Source organism: Sorex araneus, chromosome X (genome assembly GCF_027595985.1).
Source record: "Sorex araneus isolate mSorAra2 chromosome X, mSorAra2.pri, whole genome shotgun sequence".
Lineage (NCBI taxonomy): Eukaryota > Metazoa > Chordata > Mammalia > Eulipotyphla > Soricidae > Sorex > Sorex araneus.
In genome coordinates this window covers 139,343,672-139,367,716 of record NC_073313.1, presented here as the reverse complement: position 1 = coordinate 139,367,716, position 24,045 = coordinate 139,343,672, and the positions used below count along the sequence as shown (strand labels likewise).

The 24,045-nt window shown below is 38.0% G+C and overlaps 1 protein-coding gene across 1 annotated transcript in view; it reads right to left on the bottom strand.

The window, feature by feature from the left end:
- PHKA1 (phosphorylase kinase regulatory subunit alpha 1) overlaps positions 1-24,045 on the bottom strand; it is a 167,791-nt gene that overhangs the window by 24,084 nt on the left and 119,662 nt on the right. Inside the window, exons 19-25 of the mRNA XM_055121487.1 lie at positions 22,501-22,677; positions 19,937-20,028; positions 19,277-19,416; positions 6,156-6,312; positions 4,646-4,725; positions 346-424; positions 34-163 (exon numbers count right to left, since the gene is read on the bottom strand). Coding sequence (XP_054977462.1) covers positions 34-163; positions 346-424; positions 4,646-4,725; positions 6,156-6,312; positions 19,277-19,416; positions 19,937-20,028; positions 22,501-22,677 — 855 coding nt within the window. The remainder of the gene's footprint in view (positions 1-33; positions 164-345; positions 425-4,645; positions 4,726-6,155; positions 6,313-19,276; positions 19,417-19,936; positions 20,029-22,500; positions 22,678-24,045) is intronic.

Genomic DNA, 24,045 nt, shown 5'->3' with positions numbered 1-24,045 from the left:
AAATTTTGCCTAAAATTGTTACTAAATTGATACCCGAGCATCGAAGGGAGTGGGCCAATTCTGTTGCCATAACTTGTATGATCAGACCAATTCGAAGTCGAAACATTTCAGCAAAGAGGCCAGGCTGAGTCCGCATATACATGGCTAGATACACCATTATTTCCTGGATATGGAACGAATAAAGAAAAATTATGGCCTAGGTTTCACAAAGCCTTATTTTTGTTGTATTCATTAATTTCCAGATTAATTGAAAACGATTGGTCTAGAATTTGAAATTAAAATTTTCAAATCAATTGAAAGATTGTCAATCACATACATGAGATAAGGTTTTATAATTATGATTACCTGTGTAAGAATCGAAATGCTCATGTCCCCTTCACTGGCTTCATCTATCAGTTGCGTAAGCATTTCATAGGGCAGAGGTCTGTAGGAAAAGATAGTGATGAGAGACAGAATTCGGCAAATATTTAAATCTCAATATAAAGAAAAATTACAAACATCCCTCCCCAGTCCAAGTCACTGCCTGAATCTCTTCATTATTAACAGCAGTCTGTTTCTTTAAGTCTTCAAGGTTCATCGCCTCCCCAAACCAAGAGGTCCTATCTCAACTCCAGAGAGCTATATTCTATCCAGATAAATCTTTCATAGTTAATTCTAACATCCGACAAGTCACTATGGTGTCTAGAAAGTAATGTAATCTTTACATTATGCTTTTTAGGTACTTAGATATGCTTTTTAGGGGCTGGAGAGGTAATACAGTAGTGTAGTGACTAGAATGCTTGCCTTGCATGGGGCTAACCTGGGTTCTATTCCCAATATCACATGTGATTTCCTGAGAACTTCAGGTTGGGTGTGAACCCCCCAAAAGAAAACAAAAAAGAAAGAAAAATATAATTTTATGTTTGTTTTTTTGTTTGGGACACATATGGTGTTGCTCAGGGCTTACTTCTGGCTCTATGCTCAAGGATAATTCCTGGCAGGGCTTGGTGGACCATATGAAGTGTTGAGGATCAAACCCTTGCCAACCTGCCTGTGACTTGCAAGTGGCCTGCCTGCTGGAATATCTCTCCAGCCCCCGATATGCATTTTGGAAGCCATTTTATTAATTTAATATCATACCTTAGACAGATATATTGATTTTTTCTATAGTTTCAACAGTAAACACACACCCACACAGAAATGCACTTCTCTTCTCATACCTCTGAGTCTTTTGATGATTCTAAGTATCCTGGGAGCATGGACTTCGCCATATTCTGGATTGTCCACAGCAGTCACAGAATATATTTGATTTGTGATGAAAAGTTAATGTTTGCCAGGAACAAGGAATTATGGATTAAAATATGTTCCCTCAAAATTCATATGTTGACAGCCTAACTGCTAGGGACCTGGGATGTGGTTTAGAAGTAAATTCCATCTTACATGTGAGGACCTGGATTCGATCACCTGAAACACACACACACACACACACACACACACACGGAAGAACGGGCAGGAAAGATAATATAGGAGTAAGTTATCTGCCTTGCACATGGCTGATATAGGTTTGATTCCAGCACCATATATGGCCCCCCAAACCCCTCCAAGAGTGATCACAGAGGCCAGAGTTAGCCTTGAGCACCACCAGGTATGGTAGAGAGGGAGAGAGAGAAGGAGGGAAGGAGGGAGGGAGGGAGGGAGGGAGGGAGGGAGGGAGGGAGGGAGGAAGGAAGGAAGGAAGGAAGGAAGGAAGGAAGGAAGGAAGGAAGGAAGGAAGGAAGGAAGGAAGGAAGGAAGGAAGGAAGGAAGGAAGGAAGGAAGGGAGGGAGGAAGGAAGGCAGGCTAACCTCTAGAGCCTCAAATGTGACCTTACTCAGAAATGGAGTCTTGTCAATTAGGTACGCACTCCCGGCCACATTCTGCTCTTATGGAATGGAATCATTACGAAGATAATTAACTCAAAGTGTGCTTAATCAAGTGGGTCCTAATGCAATGTTAACTGGTGTTGTTAAGTAAACACAGAAATTTCGATACAGGCATAGAAAGGAAAAAAAATGTGAAGAGACACAAAGAAGTTCAAGAAAGTTCAAGACAGACAAGAGAGTTCAAGAAAGGCAAGTAAAAGATAATGTCTGGAACAAAGTCCTTTCTGAAGAAACAAACCCTGCTGACACACTAATTTGGATTTCTAAACTCCAGAACTGAGAGTGAAACCATAAATTCCTATTGTTTAAGGTACCCAATCTATGATATTTATTATAGAAGCCCTAGAAAAGTGATATACAAAGTTAGATCTATTTCCCTGAAAGTAGTAACTGGAACTTTCTAAGTTTCATGGCAGACAAACAGAACCTATGATATTGAGTCCGAATGCATGGATCTCAGAACTTACATGAAGAAGTTTAGACTAGATACCAGAAATAACAGAAATCAGGGAATTTAAACTAGGAAAGTGTTGGTATACAGAGATAAGCAAAGGTATCTCTATTTCCCCATTACTCATTGAGTACTTTCTGTTTCTGGAGAGCATTTTTATTACAAAATGAATTTTGCATTGCAACTTTCACTTCTGGCTACAGAAGCACAATTAAAAAGTAAGAAAAGTCTTGTTTAAAATTACTACCCACTACAAAAAAAAGGGGGCTGGAGAGATAGCACAGCGGGTAGGGTGTTTGCCTTGCACGCAGCCAACCCGGGTTCAAATCCCAGCATCCCATATGGTCCCCTGAGCATGGCCAGGGGTAATTCCTGAGTGCAAAGCCAGGAGTAACCCCTGTGCATCGCCAGGTGTGACCCAAAAGGCAAAAAAAAATTACTACCCACTAAAAATCATTTGAGATCATTTATGAACAAAGTTAGACTTCCTCTAGAAACATTTCATGGAAATGCAACCCGCTTTGGAGGTGGTAGTGGTATTGGGTGACACCCAGCAGTGCTTTAGACTTACTCTTTGTTCTGTGTTCAGGGTTCTCTCCGGCAATGCTTGTGGGACTATATGTAGTGTCAGAGATTGAACCAGAGTAGGCTGCATACAGGGCAATTTCCTTAACCTAAATACTATCTATCCTGCCCTGTGACAGCATGCCTCAAGATATAAATTTGGGCACTGACATGAATGAAATTATATATTTAGGGGACATAAGATTTATTGGTATGGAGAATGACAAAAAGAATACTCATAAGTATAATTAAATTTTCTATGCTAATCTGTCACCCAAAGCTCCTGTACCCTCCAGTCTAGACCTATCTAGAATACCTTTCCCAGTTGGATGTGTTAGCCATCCAAAGCAGTGTAAATCTGATTACAGCATTCTTTTTTTTTTTGAGGAGTGAAAATTATTTATTGGTAATTACTGTTCTGTCTCTATTAATGGCTCTCCCCTCTTGCATAGTTTTAGAATTGAGATTCATTTTTTTATTTTTAAAAAATTTTTATTTATTTATTTATTTATTTAAATTTAGTTACCGTGAGAAGAGTTACAGGGCTTTTAGGATCGAGTCTCAGTCATACTATGCTCAAACACTCATCCCTTCACCAGTGCACATGTTCCACCACGAATAACCCCAGCATACCCCCTCCAACTCCCCGTCTGCCTGTGTGGCAGATGATTATCACTTTACTCTTTCCTTACTTTGATTACGTTTAATTTTCAACAGGAAACTCACTATCATTATTTGGGTTTTACCCCCAACAGTCAGACCTGTCGGAATGACATCATTAGATTGTATGTTTTCTATTGTTGGTAACAAAGAGCATATGACGTTGCACGTTCGAGAAAGCAACCGCCCAGATTTGGAATTCGCAGCCTCGCGACCTTTCCTGATATACAAAATATATGCTCTGGAATGGCTCCACCACTCCTGAGCATCCATTAATCCGGAGGCACAGAAACCAATCTCAGAATGCAGCGGCTGCTGGCAGAAATACTCCTGGACTCTGAACTAAGCTACGGGAGGGGAAGGGTTTCTGTCCTTTGGCCTTTTCCCCCCTGGACAGCATGGCGACCGTCAACGTTCAGAACCAATTGGACAGAGAGGTAGGAGTTTGCAGTGATGGGACGGGATGCATGGGGAATCTTGCGATGGGGGAGGCAGAACCGGCCCTGCCTCCTGCCCAAATGAGACCCCGAGCGGTCGCCCATGGACAGCTCCTCCACTCCTGAACAGCCATGATCCCAGCGCCACAGAAACCAATCTCGGAATGCAGCGGTTGCTGGCAGAAATACCTCTGATTACAGCGCTCTTGGAAGAGTCTCACTTCACTATTCGATGCAGTTATCCACTTTCTCCCTTTGACTATGACCTCCATGCTCTTTACTCCTGAGAAACGTGGAGTTTCATCACCATCCCTGTGCTCTCTGACTTTTTGCTAGCTACTCCAATTGTCCTGTTCATTCTGTTTATTTAAATTTGAAGTTTGGGTGCATTAACATGTAAAACAATACAGTAACAATAATAAGTTTCAATACTATTCCCTGGGAGTTTTCTCTTTCATCTAGTAAGGCCTTGTCACTGTGAATATTCTCACACCACAAGTCTCTTACTGATGGACACATATGTGGGACATCATCCTCCATAGACAGATCAGGTAAAGAAAACTGTGGTTCATCCATATAGCTCCATTAAAGACTCTGAGAAACTTCATGGAATCCAGTTAAAAAATACTCACGCAGAGATGGTCTTTTCTCGAGGTTCTGGAGGCAGTCCCACTGTCAGATGTTTCTGGTGGGAGAGAAGGTCTGTGCATGCCTACAGAGATATATCATAAAAGTATTATCCTTTCTTTAATATCTCAGATTTTCATGAAAGTTTATTTCTCCAGGTTAGGAATTTTTGCTTTCCTTAAACATATGATGGGCTGGAGCAATAGCACAGCGGGTAAGGTGCTTGCCTTGCACGCGGCCGACCTGGGTTTGATTCCCCTGTTCCTCTCGGAGAGCCCGGCAAGCTACCGAGAGTATCGCGCCAGCACAGCAGAGCCTGGCAAGCTCCCCGTGGCATATTCGATATGCCAAAACAGTACCAAGTCTCACAATGGAGACGTTACTGGTGCCCGCTCGAGCAGATCAATGAGCAATGGGATGACAGTGACAGTGACAGTAAACTTTGTGAATACCAAACACTTTCTCAGAAAAATGGGCAAAGATTCAAAAAGAGGAATTTCAAAGGAATGCTGACATACTTTAATTTACAAACAGAAATTTTTAACCTGCTGTAAATTCATTCATAAATATTTAGTTTTTTTTTTAAGTTTTAACACCTACACAAGTATGCAATTTATATTCTTCTGCATTGTGTACTGACATTCAAAGCCAAAAAAGGTAAGTATCAGAAACTTCGTAAAGGAAAAAGAATATCTAAAATGACTGGGGGCTTACAAAACAATTATAGAAAGCAATATTTAAATATATCAAAAAGACTGGAAACAACTAATGTTGGTGAGAAAGTGGTGCAAAAGGAACCACATTCATTATTCGTAGAATGTTGCCTGGTTCAGCATCTGGGGAAAACAAGACAGAGACTTCTCAACAAAGTAAAAATCAAACTTTGCAAATGACCTCCCAATTCCACTCCTTGGTATCTATCTCCTAAATACAAAAACAGTACTTAAAGAAATACAAGCACAACTATGTTTATTTCAGTGCTACGTACCATAGATACGATATGAAAACAACCCAAATGTCCAACTACCAGTGAATGGTTAAAGAAGTTGTGATAAATATACATACACATATATACATACATTTATATGAATATATATAAACATATGTAGTGGAATACTGTACAGATGTGAAAAATAAACTTTTGCAATTTGTTGAAAGCTAGATATAATTCTAGGGTATCATATTAGGTGAAATAAGTCAGAAGGAGGAGGACAAATATCTGGTTATCTCACTTATCTGGGGTATATAGAAAAATAAAATAAGGAAATAGTGTCAAATGATGCCAAACATTTTTACATGGATCACAGAACTCAGTTTATCAAGCATTAAGGATAGGGGAGGTGAAATAGGAATAGTGGTGGAAGGATTTGGGACACTGGTGTTGGTAAAGGTATAGTAATCTTATATATCAAATCCATAAATGTCAACCCTATTTTGAGTATCCTACAAAACAACCAGAATATTTACATTCCTTCAATTAGATATAATTTTAAATTCAAAAAGCATTTATAGTACCTCATCGAGTGCTTCCACCTTCTTCCTTAAGATTCCAGAGATGTATCGGATCAGACCCCAGTGACGAATCTCCCCCACTTTACCATACAGTTCAGTTAGTAGCTCTTTGACTGTCACACTTTCTTCATCATAAAACCCAGTGTCCCAGTCAGGTCCTCTGGAATGTTAAATACCGGACTTCATTACTTTTAGTAAAGTCACAGGCAACAGTAATTTCTCATTGCTATAACAGTTAGGCCTGCAGAGATGCTTCTGGACCCCAAAGTCACCATCCAGTTAAAAATTTAACTCCAGCTCTATAACCCCAGTCAAAAAGTGACATCTCCTACTCTACACCACTGCTATACCAGGAGTAGTAAACCACATTGGATGGGATAGAAAGCAGAAGGCAACCAATGTCAATTAAGAAAATACTAACAAATAAAGCATACCCTGTAACAATGTTAGTAATCTCTTATACAGGGGCTTAATAACTCCAGGGTGAGGTACAATAATCTTCACACACTTTCTTCTAAGGAAATCTTTTTTTGGTCATTTTTAGCAAATTAATGATAATAAGCACTGTAGCATTGTTGTCCCATTGTTCATCGATTTGCTCAAGCGGGCACCAGTAATGTCTTTATTGTGAGACTTGTTGTTACTGTTTTTGGCATATTGAATACACCACAGGTAGCTTGCCAGGCTCTGCCATGTGGGCAGGATACTCTTTGTAGCTTGCTGGGCTCTCCGAGACGGACAGAGGAATCGAACCCGGGTTGGCTTCATGCAAGGCAAACACCCTACCCGCTGTGCTATCGCTTCAGCCTGATAACAAGCGATATAAACGAAATCATTTAGGGCCTGCTACTGGGGCAGGCTTAGGTGATGACTGGGAAAATTAGAAATAATGGTGGTGGGAAGGTGTAATTTTGGTGGAATTGTTGTTGGAATATTGAGTGCAATAAATTATTGTGAACAACTTTATAAAACTAAAAACTAAAAAAAAATGCTCTCTAAGCTTATTTCACAGTGATTCAATAAAAATACTCTATTCACTAATCATAAGGGAAATATAAACCAAGACAACAAAAAGATACGACCTCACACCACAGAGACTGCACACATCATAGGGAACAACAATCACCAGTGTTAGCATGGATATGGGGAGAAGGGACCATCATTCACTGCTAGTTGGAATGTCGACTGTTGCAGCCTTTTGGAGAGACAATATGAACTTTCCACAAAAAAATATAAATTGAGCTTCCATATCACTCAGCAACTCTACTCGTGGCCATATCAGGGCTTACCCCTGGCTCTATGCTCAGGGATCACTACTGGCAGGTTTCAAGGAGCCATACCGGGTTGGATCCATGCAAGGCAAGTGCCTTGCACACTATGCTATATATCCAGTCCCTTGGAAGGGCAGAGATTATTTTTAATTACATTTGCTATCACTCAAAATGTTTATCTTCTTTCATTCTTTAAAAATGTAGTTTAGTTAACATGGTTACAGTTGTGTCAACATTTATGGCTTTGATGTAGAAAATCACTGCACCTCCATTATTGCCAAAGTAACCAAGATCCTCCAACACTGCCCTTATATCATTTTTTTTGTTTCTTTTTCTTTTTTTTCCTTTTTTTTTGCTTTTTGGGTCACACCCAGCGATGCTCAGGGGTTACTCCTGGTTTTGCACTCAGGAATTACTCCTGGCAGTGCTTGGGGGACCATATGGGATGCCAGGGATCGAACCCGGGTCGGCCGCGTGCAAGGCAAACACCCTACCTGCTGTGCTATCGCTCTGGCCCCCATGCCCTTATATCATTTTTAACTTGCCTCTTCGATTCCCTTCTCATTCAGAGTTTGGTAATCTCAGTTCTGCAGTCAAAAGTGAAGGGTTTCTTATCATTTGATACTACCTATTTTCTTGTTTTGTTTCTCTTTATAGCCACGTATGAGTGAGATAATCTGGTATTTTCCCTCTGACTTATTCCACTTTAAAGGATGCCCTCCAGTTCCATTCAAGTTGATAGCACAACTTCTTTGTGCGCTGTGCACTGAGGTTGTTACTAGATACTGCTACTGAGCAGAGGTATACAAATAACTTTTTTGAAGTAATGTTTTTGTGTTCTTGGGATAGATACCAAGGAGTCAGACTGCTGGATCCTATGGATTTTCTGTTTTTAATTTTCTGAGAAATTTCTATACTGTTTTCCGTACAGGTTAAACCAGTTTACATTCTGACAACAGTGAATGAGAGTTTCCTTGTTTCGACATCCCAAATCAGCACTTGTTTCTGTAATTTTATGTACAGGCCATTTTAGTAGATGTGAGGTGCTATCTGTGATTTTTGAGTGGCATTTTCTTGATAATCAGTAATGATGAGCATGTTTTCTATATGCCTGCTGGCTATCCTTATATATAGTTCACAAAGTATCCACTGAGCTCTTCTACACATTATTAATGGTGCTAATTTATTTTTGTTTTGTTTTGGTGTGAGACCCAGCTGTGTTCACTCCTGATTCTGAGCTCAGTGATCACCCCGGTGCAGATTAGGGGTCCATATAGAGAGCCAGGGTTCTAATCCAGGTCAGTAGGAGGTAAGGCAAGAGTCTTACCTACTGTACTATCTCTCCAACCCCAAATGGAGCAATTTTGATTGTTGCTGAGTTTTGCAAACATGTATATGTCTTGGATATTAGATACTTGCCAGATGAATAGTGTAAATATTTTCTCCCATTCACCAGTACTAGTTTTTATTGATAGCAATCCTAGTAGTACAAACGTTTTATTTTAGTGTACCCTACTTGTGTACTTTTAAGTTTTGTGTAATATTTAATTTTTCCCTTATAAAATTCTAAATTAAATTTTGTACTATGTGATTTACAGTACTTCTAAATGGTAGTTTCATACATAAAACATTCCAGCACCACAACCTCCACTAGAGTGTCCACTTCCCTCTATCACTGTTCCAGTGTCCTCCCCCATTAGTTTCCTACTAAAGACCATTTCTCAGTTTCTGTTGACTATGGGAATTTATTTCCTAACTATGTTTCTTTATATCACACATATGAAGGAAATCATTCTATATCTGTCCCTCTCCTTCTAGCTTCACTCAGCATAATACTCTCCAGATCCATCTACCCAGCAGCAAATGGTGTACATTCATATTTTTCACAGCCAACTAGCATTCTACTGTGTGTACCATAGTCTCTTTATGCAGTCATCTGTTTTTGGCACTTTGGTTATTTCCAGACTTTGGCTATTGTGAATAGTGCTGCAATGAACATAGGAATGCATAAGGTTTTAGGAATTGAGTTCTTGGGACCTTGACATAAAAGCCAAGATGTGGAAGGTGCTGGGCCATATAGTAACTCAATTCTTAGTTTTTGACAAGTGTCAATACTATTTTCCAGTAAGTTTGGAACAGTTAACATTTCCATCAGCAGTGCATAAGGTCTCCATTTGCCTCACATCCACGTCCGTCAATAGTGGTTGTTTTGATTGTGATGTACGCCAGTCTCACTAATGCGAGATGATAGCTCATTGTTTTGATTTGCATTTCCCTGACAATCAGTGATGTGGAGCATTTTTTCATATAACCTTTGGCCATCTGTATGTCTTCTTTGGGGAAGTTTCATTTAATCTCTTCCCCCATTTTTTATGGGGGTGGGTGTTTTCCCTTATAATGTTCTACCAGTACTTTACATATTTTGGATATTAACTCTTTGTCAAATAAGTAATGGACAAATATTTTCTCCCAGTATGTGGAGTATCTTTTAATTTTCATCCTTTCTTTTGTGGTACAGAAATTTCTCAGCTTGTGGTGCAAAAGCTTCTCAGTACTCCCATTTGTTTATTTTTGTTTCTGTTTCTTTGGATAATAACAGTGAATCACTGAAGATAACTTTAGATTCAATGTCGTGAAGTTTTCTATGTCTTCCACAATATAGCTTATGGATTCCGTTCTGATGTTGAAATCTTCAATCCGTTCAGAGTTGACTTTTGTGCGTGGTATTAGAAAAGAATCTGAGTTCAGTTTTTTTGAATGTGAATGACCAATTTTTCCAACACCTATTGCTAAAGAGGCTTTCCTTGCTTCACATCATTGTTTTGTTCCTTTATCGAAGATTAAATGTATATATGCCCAAGGGTCAGTTTCTGAACTCTTATTTCTAGTCCATTGGTCTGAAAGTCTATCCTTTTTCCAGTTTTGATTACTACAGCTTTATAGTACAGTTTGAAGTTGGGGAAAAAGAATCCATCTTTTCTTCCCAAGATTGCTCTGGCTATCCAGGGAGTTTTATCAGTCCATATAAATTTTGACATTGAATCTGTGTCTTTACTTTTTATTAAACCACTGTGAGGTACACAAAGTTGTTCATAATTGGTTTTGATCATAAAATGTCCCAACACCTGTCTCTTCACCAGTGTACATTTCCCACCATCAACGTTCCCAGTTTCCTTCCTTCTACCCTTAACCACCAGCCTGCCTTTATGGAAGGCACTTTTCTTCTCTCTTTCCTTTTGGGTGTTATGGTTTGCAGTACAGGTACTAAAAGGTTATCATGCATATCCCTTTACCTACTTTCAGCATTCAGCTCTTGTCCACAGTGATCATTGTCATAGTGGTCTCTTCTCTCATCCAACTGCCCTCTCCCCACCGCCCCCTTGTGGCCAAGTGTCGAATCATGAGCCAGTCCTCCTGGCCCTTGTTTCTGCTGGGCTTGGGTAATAGTACTCTAGCAGGCTTTTTATATCTTACAAATGAGTGCAATCATTCCAAGTCTGTCCCTCTCCTTCTGACTCATTTCAGTTAGCGTGATTGTCCATTTTAAAACATGTCGCATGTGTTTTTATAGGAACTAGATTGAATTTGTATAATGCTTTGGGCAAGACTGCCATTTTGGCATTATTAATCCTGCCAATCTATTAACAAGGGGCGTGTTTCCATTTCTTCCTGTCCTCATTTATTTATTTTAGTAGTGATTTATAATTTTCTTTAAAAACTCATCACCTCTTTTGTTAAGCCGATTCCCAGGTATTTGATTTTCCTAAGCACAATTGTGAGTTATTTAATTTCTCTCTTTTATTACATTATTTTCACATAGAAAATCTCTGGATTTTAGCCCATTTATTTTGTAGCCTGTAAGTTTGCTGTACAAGCTTATTGATTCAATGAACTTTTTATAGAGTCATTAGGGTTTCCTAAGTATAATATCATTGCTTTTTTTTCCATTGCTGGGCTGTTGAAGTAAAATCCCTGAATGTACACTGGAAGTAAATATCATGAAGTAGTAGGTTATGCCTCATCAACGTATTTTATGGATTCAAATCTAACATGTAAGTATTTGCTCCATTTGTGTTAAATTTTTGTGTGGTGTGAGATAATGCCCAGTTTCATTATATTGCATGAGGTCACCCAGTTTCCCCAGAAATATATGCCAAAGACACTTCCTTCATTTTATGTTCTTGGCTCCTTTACGAAAACTGCCCATATATCTAAGGATTTATTTATTGGTTCTCAGGTATATTCCTTGCTATGTGTGTCAATTTTTATTCCTAGCTCACACTGCTTTGATTACTATACTTCTAAAGTATAATTTAAATTTGGATAAGTGTGATTCCAATCCTTTTTATCAGGAATTCTATTCAGGGAGTTTTATGGACATCATTATCTTATACCTGATCTTAGAGAAAAAACTTTCAATTTCTCACAATCATTGAGTATGATGACAGTTGTTGTATACAGTTCTTATTATATTGAGGCTGTACCTTCTATCCTGATTTTGTTGAGTTTACATAAAAATCGATTCTGAATCTTGTCAAATACTTTCTCAGCATCTCTATCTAGGACCATATCATTTGGATATTTCATTTTTTATTTGTTGCATTACAGTAATTGGTGTGCTTATATTCAATCATCCATCCATTCTAAGAATAAAACCCACTGATCTATAGTTTTGGGGGTTTGGACAGTTATTTTTTAAAAAATCTGGCTTACGAATTCTGATTGCATAAAATGTATTTAGGAGAAATCTGTGTTCTTTGGTTTTTCTGAAAGTTTTAGCAAAAGGCTATTAGTTATTTATCCATTTTATTCATGAAATTACATAGTCATGGACTGTAAAAAATATAAATGTGCACACGCACGGAAGGGTGATGTGATGTGTGTTCGCGGGCTCTCAGGGCGGCTCTCTCTTGCACTCACCATTCGCGTTTGGTGCTCTCGAGCCACTGTATATGGACCAGATCAGGATGGCTCCTCCTTTGTGCTCTGCTTCTGTGTGTGCCGCTGTGCTCTCTCCTGTCTGTCTCTATATCTCTGATGCTGTCTCTGTCGTCTCTCCTCTGGTCTCTTCCAGTCTCTCTACTGATCTCTCTTCCAATCTCTCCTGCTTCTCTCTGGAGCCCTTCTCACTCTCACTTCTGACTCTCACTCTTACTTCCGACTCTGACGCCCTCCGCTCTTACAGTCTTAGTTTATATAGGAATCACATAGGGTGGTGATACATAGGTGGGTTGAACATTAAAAAAATCAACAAAGAGAGGTAAGACCACTCCTCCAGGAGATTAACTCAAGGATAAAATCTCATCTAAGGTGATCATTCCAGATTACTAGGTGATCTGCTTTAAGGGCGGGATCCCATCCAGGGTATTTTGCTTTCTTCTTTCCTCAGCTAGTTATCCACTTAATAGTTATAGTAACTTTACTTCTAATATTTCTAGCAATGTCATTCTGTAAGAGCACAGTAAGAGATATATCAAACTTAAAATTTGATTCTTCCTGAGGACATCTCACTATATATTCTAGACCACAGTCTAGATAAAAATAAAAAAACTTTTATTTCTATATTTCTGGTTGGTCTGTTCAAAGTTTCTAGTTCTTCATGGTTCAATATTGAAACATTTTATTTTTCTAAAAATGCGTCCATTTCTCCCTAACCCCAGCAGGGTCCGACTCTCTTCGTTACTTTTGGATCATAACAGCATTTGTCTATGACCATGTTCTCAACTTATAGTTGAATATTATGGTGCTTTGGCCTGGCCCATTTTGATGCCAGGGTAGCTCACAGCCTGCCCTGGGTCCACTCAGTCCCTCGTCAGGACACTGCTTTGGGGGTGCTAGGAATTAAGGGCAACTGAGTCAAGAAAGCAGATGCCCAGGAGTAAATATTATTCAGAGTCAATCAATTCCGAAGTTACAAGAGCATAATATTAACTGTCTTCCTGTGTCCACACAGAAAGGACATTCATTGCTTTAAGGTAAACTAAGTTCCCTGCGGCAAGGCTGAAAGGATAAACCCAGTGTTATACTACAATGGACTTTCATTCCTGGGAACCTTTTATTTCTATACTTCTGGTTGGTCTGTTCAAGGTTTCTAGTTCTTCATGGTTCAATATTGAAACATTTTATTATTCTAAAAATGCATCCATTTCTTCTAGGTTTTCAAAATTACAAGCATATTCATCTGTATGTACATAATAATACTCTCAACATAATTTGAATTCGTATGCTCTCATTTGCAAATTTATCTGTTTCATTTTTCACTTCTGATTCTTTTGTTTGAGTTTATTTTTTTCTACACCTCTTCTGAGTTGGGGGATACTCCTGACTGTGATTGGGAGTCACCCCTAGTCATGCTCAGGAGACCATATGGTACCAGGGATTGAAGCTAGGTTTCTCACATGGAAAACACACACTGAGCTCTTCTAGGTATCTCTCTGGCCCCTAAGTCTTTTTTGTTTATTTTATTTTTGAGCCAAACACATCAGTGCTCAGAAGTTACTCCTGGCTTTGCATTTAGGAATCACTCCTGGTGGGGTCAGGGGACCATATGAAATACAGGAACTCAAACCTGGATCAGTTATGTGCAAATCAAATGCCTTACCCGCTGTACTATCTCTTTCCTCACCCCCTGCCTCCTCGAAAACCATTTGTCTTTTTTATCAGTTTTATATCTTTTTCTCTAGATAAAGGAGCAAATGATTTATCCAGTTTATAGATACTTTTGAAGAATAGCTCTTGGTTTCACTGATATTTTAAACTGTGCCTTTAGCTTCTATTTCATTTATTTTTAATCTTTTATTATTTCCTTCCTATTTACTTTTAATTTTGCTTATCTCTCCTTTTCTGGTTCCTTTTGGTGTATACTTAGATTGTTTATTTAATATGTTTTTGTTTATAAGTGTAGGACTACTTACTAATGAGCTTTCCTCTTATCACTTTTGCTGCATCCTTACTGTCTAATAATTCATTTCTTTGCTTTTATGGATCCCAGGATAATTTTAAATTTCTCCTTTGATTTCATTATTGAATCAAGTGTTCCTGAGAAGCTTGCTGTTAAGTCTCCTGTTCATTTTTCCCTGTGTTCTTTTTCTTGTTTCTATTCTCTCATACCAATAAAAAGTATAAATAACAGGATTATAAACAAAAATAATGCTAGGAGAGCCAGGCAAGCTACCAAGAGTATCTCGCCCGCACAGCAGGGCCTGACAAGCTACCCATGGCGTATTGGATATGCCAAAAACAAGTCTCACATGAAGATGTTACTGGTGACCACTCGATCAAATCGATGAGCAACAGGATGACAGTGACAGTGACAGTCAATAGACATAGTAAACCAAGCTCTCAACTTTTCCTTATTTTTTTCCACAGTGGATATTGGTATTCCAAGTATATAAGTAACCATGCAGTCTATCTTGCATGATCAATTCATGCAAATTTAAGGAGAATTTAGGGTTAAGACAGATGTATGCAGAAGCTAGTATATCCAGGAATAAATGAAGGAAACTCACACAAAGAGCAAGAAAATTGGTTATCAACCATGGATCATCTGTAACTATAGGAAATATATCTTCATCCATGTACAATTTCATTCCTTTCATTCTCAACTGCCCTTTTTCAGTTTTCATTTAAGTTAAAGTTATTCCTTTTGGCCCCTTATCTCTTTGCATTTCTCTGTATTGTGCCTGGCTCTTCAGTAGTGAACAGATATTTGTTGAATAAAACATCTACCCCATTGGAGAAATAAAGAAAGAAGGGCATCAAAATGATAATCCCATGTACTTTTTTGGTCAGTATCACTAAAGAAGCATTACTGGGTAACACTTGGACAAAGCTGCATGAACAATATCCATGTTCACAGCATGAGATTAGCCAAAGGCTTATTTTAGATGTATATTATACCAACCCAAAAGGGAAGAGGGGAAAAGCATTCCCAGGGAAGATGGAAAGAAGAGGTTACATGTTTAGGTGATGTTCCCAATAGCACTATATCTCCGAGAGAGATGAATGATAGCAGAGTAACTTGAGGTATTTGTGGAACAAGGATAGAAGATGGAGACTATTTTAATGCATGGGTTCCCTAAACAGTTAAAAATCTACTTGGGGTCCTGGAACAGTGGGTAGGGCTTTTGAGTCATACACAGCTGACCCATGTTTAATTCCCAGCATCCCATATGGTCCCCCAAGCTCTGCCAGGAGTAATTCCTGTGTGCAGAACCAGAAGTAATCACTAAGCAATGCTCAGTGAGGTCAAACACAAAAAAAATATTTTAGGTACTTTTAATAGAAGTGGTGCAGAAAAAATTGGCTTTGGTGCTAGGGGCTTTCTAGCTGACTAAACATCTAAAAAACTTTTTCAATCAATCATTAAACCCTGTAATCTAATGGAAAGGATTGGGGCTTTATACATTATACCCAGAGTCAATAAAAGTTCCAGATACCTATTTGACATTCCTTGACATGATCCCAGTAGTGGGTAGATAGAAATTTCTCTGCCTCATCACAGCTGGGAAAGAGGAAATGTGGGCTTCTCATTGTCTTTGCTGATATAAGTGTGGCTACAAGGTTTTCTATGGCGTTTAACTGGCATAGATTGGTCACTAAAAGTTGCCAGTCTTACTTAGCTGTACCTTTCCTAATCCTTTGTCTAGAAAGATGAAGTTTTTCTTAGTACTTTCATTGTTTGTGCACAGTGTTGCTAGGTTCTGGCTTCTCCAGCATTAAATGCAAGACACATGAAGCAAAAAAAAAAGTAATACTGGCAATCCTGGGTAACTATACAGCTACATACCCAGAGAAATGACTCAATACACTGAAAACATGAGATTCGAGCTATAATCACCAAATTTATAAATAGACTATCAAGGTGTCAGGGAGCTGGGGAGAGGGACATGGGAACACTGGTGGTGAGAAATTGACTCTGGTGGTAAGATTGGTGCTAGACCATTATATTCCTAAAACTCAACAATCAATAACGTTGCAAATGGTTATTGATATTTAAATATTTAAATTTTTTATTTTTAAATATTTTTAAAATATTTAAAAATTAAATATTTTTAATTTAAAGAATCACGATTCTTTAAATTAAAAATACTGAAAGACGAAAAACAGGGTTGAGTGATAGAACAGAAGGTAGAGTGTTTGCCTTGCATGTGGCTGACTCAGGTTCAATTCCCAGCATCCCATATTGTTCCCTGAATCCTGACAGGAATGATTCCTAAGCACAGAGCCAGGAGTAAGACCTGCACACTGCTACATGTGGCCCACCCCACAAAAAATAAAGGATAAAATCTTGGATCTTACAACACTGTCATTCCAAAAACTCTAATATTATCCGCCAGTATTCTTTCTTCTCTCCACATTCCAACATCTTGTTATGTTACATTTGTTATATAGATAATGTCTTCATGTACTTAACAGGTTCAACAGAAATAAGTACATCTGCTATTTTCTATATAGAATCAGAAGTCTCATTGTGGTTATGTCTTAAAAGATTCGTTGTATTTTATAAATACTATTGAAATATTAATCTGATATTTTCTTCAAACTAAATCAGGGTAAGGCAGAGTAAGAATATAGGTGTGACAAGGTTTAGCATGTGCTTATAACTGTTTTGGCTAGGTGATGAGTCCAAATGTTTGTTATATTTTGTCTACTTTTGTATAAGTACAAACATTTTATTATAAAAAGGAAGAAAGAAATGCTACCATTCCCCTTTCCCTTATAGCCAATATCTGGACAAGCTGGTAAGAATGTGTAAGGTGTGGATGAGAATCTCCACCCTGATCTCATCTGAGAATCATAATAAAAATCCCAAATACTAACTCCCTTCCCTGCACATTCAAGTTTCATTTGGAGAAATCTGGAGTCATGCTCCATTCTCCAGAAAGTTCCATGATGTGAGAAATAGATTCAATACCTCATATATATATATATACATATATATGTATACATATATATGTATATATATATTGGGACAGCCTTACAAACTTCCCATGGTGTATTCATATGCAAAATCCAGTAGTAACAAGCTGGATCTCATTCCCCTGACCCTGAAGAGCCCACAGTGCAACATCATTAGGAGGGCTGAGTCGAGATAGACTTCTAAGATCTCAGGGAAAGGACGAAATGAGATGTTACTGAGCCCGCCCGAGAATCAGTGATTAACGGGATATCGTGATCATGATACATAGATATATATGACATCAGATATATAAAAAGTTTCATGATATAAGAAATAGATTCAACACCTCATATATATACATATGTATGACATCAATATAATTTGGTTTCAATACTGATATGACATCATCAACACTGAAACCAAATTTAGGAGGACTTCCTTCTGCTTGATTAGAGTAATAGAAATACAAATAAATGAGGAAGAATAAGTTCAGAGAGGTAAAGATGGGGTAAGAGAGAGGTGCCTATATATAATGATTTTATCAGGGTGCTTGCACATAGCAAACGTTGAAAAATGCTAGCTTCTTTCTCTGTAAGCCTACATATTCTCATCTTTTTGAGTTAAGAATTTTTTGTTAAAAAGAACAAAAGCAACCGGTGTTGACGCGGATGTGGGGAGAAAGGGACCCTCCTTCACTGCTGGTGTGAATGCCGACTGTTTCAGCCCTTTTGGAAAAATAGTATGGACAATTCTCAAAAAATTAGAAATTGAGCTCCCATTTGACCCAGCTATACCACTTTTGGGAATATATTCTGGAGAGGAAAAGAGTATAGTATAAATGACACCTGCACTTGAATGCTCATTGCTGCACTGTTTACAATAACCAAAATCTGGAAAAAACCGGAATGCCCAAGAACAGATGACTGGTTAAAGAAACTTTGGTACATCTACACAATGGAATACTATGCAGCTGTTAGAAAAGATGAAGTCCTGAAATTTGCATATAAATGGATGAACATGGAAAGTATCATGTTAAGTGAAATGAGTCAGAAAGAGAGGGAGAGACATAGAAAAATTGCATTCATCTGTGAAATATGAAGTAACAGAATGGGAGACTAACACCCAAGAATAGTAGAGATAAGGACCAGGAGGTATACTGTATGGCTTGAAAGCCAGCCTCACATGCTGTGGGAAAAGGCAGCTCAGATAGAGAAGGGAACACTAAGTAAAGGGTATTTGGAGGACCAGCTCGGGTTGGGAGATGCGAACTGAAGGTATACTATAGATCAAACACAATGGCCACTCAATGCCTCTAGTGCAAACTACAACACCCAAAAGGAGAAAGAGAACAAAAGGGAATGCCCTGCTATAGAGGCGTGGTGGGGTGGGGGGCAGGGGGTGGTAGTGGTGGAAGGGATTAGAAATTGAGGGATTAGAAATTGAGGATCATTGGTGGTGGAGAATGGCCACTGGTAGAGGGACAGGTACTTGATCACTGTTATGACTGAAATGCAAACACGAAAGTTTGTAAAAATCTGTAAACTGTACCCCATGGTGATTCAGTAATAAAAATCTTTTTTAAAAAAGTAAAATATAAATAAATAAATAAAATTAGTTTGGGTGGAAAAAGAAAAGAATTTTTTGTTTATCTGATGCTTTTACCAAATAGTGGAAGCTATTAGTGGAAAACCATAAGACTGATAATAATAGTTGTCAGTTACTGTTTCAGAGACTGCAGATACATCATAATCTTTGCAATAACTATGAGAAACAACACTTCAATTTTTTTAAGTGTTTTGAAATTACAGTTTTGAAATTACATAGTGGGGTAGACTGAAAATATTGCACGCAAATCCAGATCAGTGAGACTCCAACACTGGGCCATTTATACACTTCTGTAAACAGTAAAGCAGAGTGAACAGTAAAGCAGTAAAGCAATATCAAACACTTACTTCATTGTATATAACATGTAAAGGATATCAGCTTGCTCCTGCAGGCTCGACGTCTCCTTCAGCTGTACAACCAGTGCTCTGAAGTCCACCTCCCCAGACTGTTCCCTAGGAAGGTGTTGCTCTACATGAATAGAGGGAACCTATGGTTTGAGAGAGGATAAAAAATTCAGTTGCCAAGGGCTCAACTTAAAATAATGCTCTAGTGTGCTAAGCTTTTTCTTTCTAAATTTGAACATAATGTTCCCTGTATTTCAAAAAAAACAAAATGAAACATTCAACACTTATGTATAGCAATCATTGTTTTAATCTTCCTGAAAAAAAACTGCACATTTTAAAATCGAACTTGAGGGCCAGAGAGATAGTAAAGCAGGTAATGAGCTTGCCTTGTATGCAGCTAACCTGAGTTCAATCCCTAACACCGCACATGATCCGCAAGCACTACCAAGAATGTGATTCCTGACAACAGAACCCTCAGAGCAGCCCTGAGCACCATTGGGGTTGATCCAAAAATCAAAAAACGGTGAGCCAGAAAGAACATATATCCTTAGCAGAGAGGCATTTTTTTACACAAATCAAAACAACTAGTTTTATTATTTTCCATAAGCATGGCGGTGTTGCAGAAAAAGGTAACTGAAATATTGCATCCAGGCACAAGTTTACCTGGTTCTCTGATGAGGAGTCAGGAGTATCAAGCAAGTTGAATGAAGGCCATGAATATTGAAATATCTTTGTAGGAACATACTTGTTAACATCTGCAAGTGACATTAATGGGAAAGATTACAAAATTAGGAAACTAATAATAATTCACAGTTGATCTCAGCAATACACTAGATTTTATAGAATAAAATTTTTTAAATGTATGCTTTCTTAGAAATAGTGAATAAAAAATGAATAAATTATTAAAAGAATATCCAATTAATAAACATATTTGAATGGAATATTATTACAATAATAGCAGAAAAACAGTTAAGATATTGAATTCTACTGATATAGGAAATACCACAATAGTGACCCCAGGTTCCCTCCCAAAAACAACTCTGACTCCTTAAAAGATACATTTTTAAGCTTAATTATTGTAGTTTGGCTCCCATGCTTTCATATTTTCTTGTGGATAGTGTTTCATTGTGTCTATATACCACAACTTTTACTCCACAGTGTCTAAATAATTTTATGTGGAATTTTAAAATACCACACTAATACTATCACTGACAGTTTGGTAGAATACCATGCATAATAGAAAGAACTCAATGATGTTTATACTTTATAAACTTTTCCAAGCAAATATCTGGCAGGTGAATCCAATAGCTAGTAGTTTAATTCACTTGCAAATAGACAGATGGATGATAACAAATTTTAGAGTATTTTTGGATCTGGTTCTGGTCTTAGGATATTTAATTTTATATGTTACAATAAGAATAAGTTTTCTTAGGTCATAGGATACAAAAACATCTTTTTTTGCTGAAATCTACATGATTTTGCTTAAGATTTTACTTACAGTTCATACTTTACAGTAACCTCAAAGGAGGTATTTGTCATTTCTATCACTTTATATTAAAAAGAAATTAGAAACCTTAAATAACTGTTCAAAATACAAACAGAATAGCAGAGCTGGGAATTGAGCTCGAGTTTCCTGATCCACAATTTAGAAACATAACTAACAAAAGGTTATCTCTGCATAAACCCTTTGTACACGGAGAATACTCAGTATGTTAACCATTGATTCAACTATTTTAAATGTCAAATATATCCTCAATGGTCATGTTTGATATCTTTAGTTAATAATGTGTTAATAAAGTATTATACAGCAAGAATATTTATTCAATTATTCTTATCATCTATAAAATGTTGATATTTAGGTTCTCCAGGTGTGCCTAGGAAGTCTTTCCCTTCTTTCACATGTAGTTAATATAGAAGAAGATTGAACACTTTTAAGAACCATGATCACTCCTGAAAATAATAGAAAAAGAGAGTGGTCATTGTGAGAGGAATGGCAATTTTGTTGAAGAGTAAGAGTAAGCTATATATTTGACAAACATAGCTCTACACTGTTAGAACAACTGACTACAAAAGTCAGATGATCTAAGGAACCAAATGTAACTTAGTTAAGGGAGAGTATTTCCTATGCCAGTATTTCCTATGCCATTTTAATTAATTAATTTCTTTGTTTTGGGGGGCCACCCCTGACGATGCTCTGAGGTTACTCCTGGCTCTGCCCTCAGGAATTACTCCTACTGGTGCTCAGAGGACCATATAGGATGCCGGGGACTGAGAGGTATGCCTGTTAGGTCACATGCAAGGCAAGCGCCCTACTCCTGAACTATCACTCCAACCCCAATATGACAGTTTTAATAGTTCTCAAATACTTCCTCTTTAAAAAATAAAATTGTTTACAAAGGAAAACCAAACTTTCCACCATTTTAATACTTAGGTGTTAAAATTAAATATGCTTTATGTCTCCTGTTTTGCCTCTTCTTAATATACTACTGCTTAGATATGACTATGTAGCACCATGCACAGTAAAGTTATACCTAAATACATATATTTCACAAAAAAAACTGGGGGTCTAATGTGTTCTGAGTACTGCTCAAGATGCTGGAATAGGTGCTGGAGAGACAGTAGAGAGGTTAAGGTACATACCTTACATGTGGGCTGGAGCGATAGCACAGCGGCAGGGCGATCGCCTTTCACACGGCAAACCCGTGTTCGATTCCGCCGCCCCTCTCGGAGAGCCCGGCAAGCTACCGAGAGTATCGAGCCTGCGTGGCAGAGCCTGGCAAGCTACCCATGCGTATTGGATATGCCAAAAACAGTAACAATAAGTCTCTCAATGAGAGACGTTACTGGTGCCCACTCGAATAAATCGATGAGCAACGGGATGACAGTGACGGTGACCTTACATGTAGCTGACCCTGTTTCCATCACCAGCATTATATGGTTCCCTGAACACCACCAGCAACAGCCCTGGAGGCCCCCTGTACACCTGGTCGGTATTCCCAGCCCCACAGGGGCTGAGAAGCATCATCTCCTTGGGCCTCAAATGGCCCAATTAACGAAGAATCACCAGAAGGGGCTGCAGGGTCCCTGAGCACTGCTTGGGAGGCCTCCCTCCCACAAAAAAAAGAGATGGTAGTAATACAGCAAATGAAAGAAAATCCTTGATTACTCTTTTCTGGTCATGCACACTCGTCCCCATTGACTGACTAGTGAGTCACAGCAGTACTCACTCTGTACATGCAGCTTCTGGCTCTCAGTTACCAAGGACATTAAGTCACACGTCGGTTGGTCAGCAATTCGGAACCGATCTAGCTTTTCCTTCCGTAAAGCAGGGGCTTGTTTAGGATAGGGAGCCGTGTGTGCTAAAATCTGATCTATATACCGAGCAACTTCATCACTACAGCGTGCTGTAAGTTTAGTGGGGAGAGAGGAAAGAGAAAAAATGAGCACTTAGATTACGTCATTATCTACCGCAGAAAACACAATGACTATCTCCTGCGTCAAGAACACAGTGTCAGAAGGAGTTTGTATGAGCTCTTGGAGAGAAAAAATTGTCCATGGTCATTGTACCATTCAGGGCCGTTTCAATTCAGAAACCATGGCAATTAACTACGACCCACCTATTATTTATATTGCTGAGGTAAATTTGGACCAATGAAAGTGGCATCAACTTACTCTAGGACAGGTACAACACATATTTCATGTTGCATATTGCATGTTGAGAATAAACAAAATCTAAGCACATTGGCCAGGGATCTAGCTCAGTGGTCATACTGCTCTTGACTTGCATGTATGAGGCCCTGAGTATGATCCCTGGCACCGCAGAAAACAACAACAGCATCCAAAAACCCCTTATTATTTCAAACGTTTTGCATTTGTCTGTGATGACTTTCAAATCCCACCAGAATAAGGATAAATGTGGGAAAGGGTGGGAATTGGCAAAAAAATAATCTTGCAGCAAATATCAAGACTAGCTAATAACAGATTTTTCAATGTCAGCTCCAATTGTTGAGAAAAAAATTATGTCCTCCTAGTTCTAATGTTGGTCTTTTTATTCAATTCATTATCAACCAAATACTTGTTGACTACTATATACCAAGTAGTACACAAATTGCTGGAGCTTCAAAGATGATGAAAACATATATTATCCCTCATCTTTTAGAGATTCATCATCATCCTATAACATTATATCTGATTACAAATAATATCTTATTATCTTATTATCTGCTTATTATTATTATATGCTTAATATTAGACTGTACATAAAAATTCACGTTTATATTTGGAAAAACTTAGTGTTTGGATTGATACTGAGGTCTTATCAGTCACAATTCATCATAATGGAATTTTAATATCTTTGACGATCTCTTCAAATACCTCTCCAAGTTCCGATGTGACCTGGTAAGCAATAACCATATATCTTAAGACCACTGTTCAGTAAACCCTGAGGTGGGAAAGTGATTCACAGTAACATTTAATAATATATATCATTAAAACATGTTTTAGAAAGTAGTCCAAGAGAATAAATCCTAAAGATGAATAATTACAACCACACCTAGAATAGTACAATATACACAATTATGTATATACCTAATATATGATTATTGTTGCTTGTTTTTTGAAAACTTAAACTTAACCCAAACAGATATGAATATTTTATTTTTCATATATAAAGGGGTGATCTTTAATTCAAATTATCATTCCAGGAAAGAAATTCAAACTATTTTAGAGCTCATGAAAACAAACATAGGGGCAGGAGAGATAGCACAGTGGGT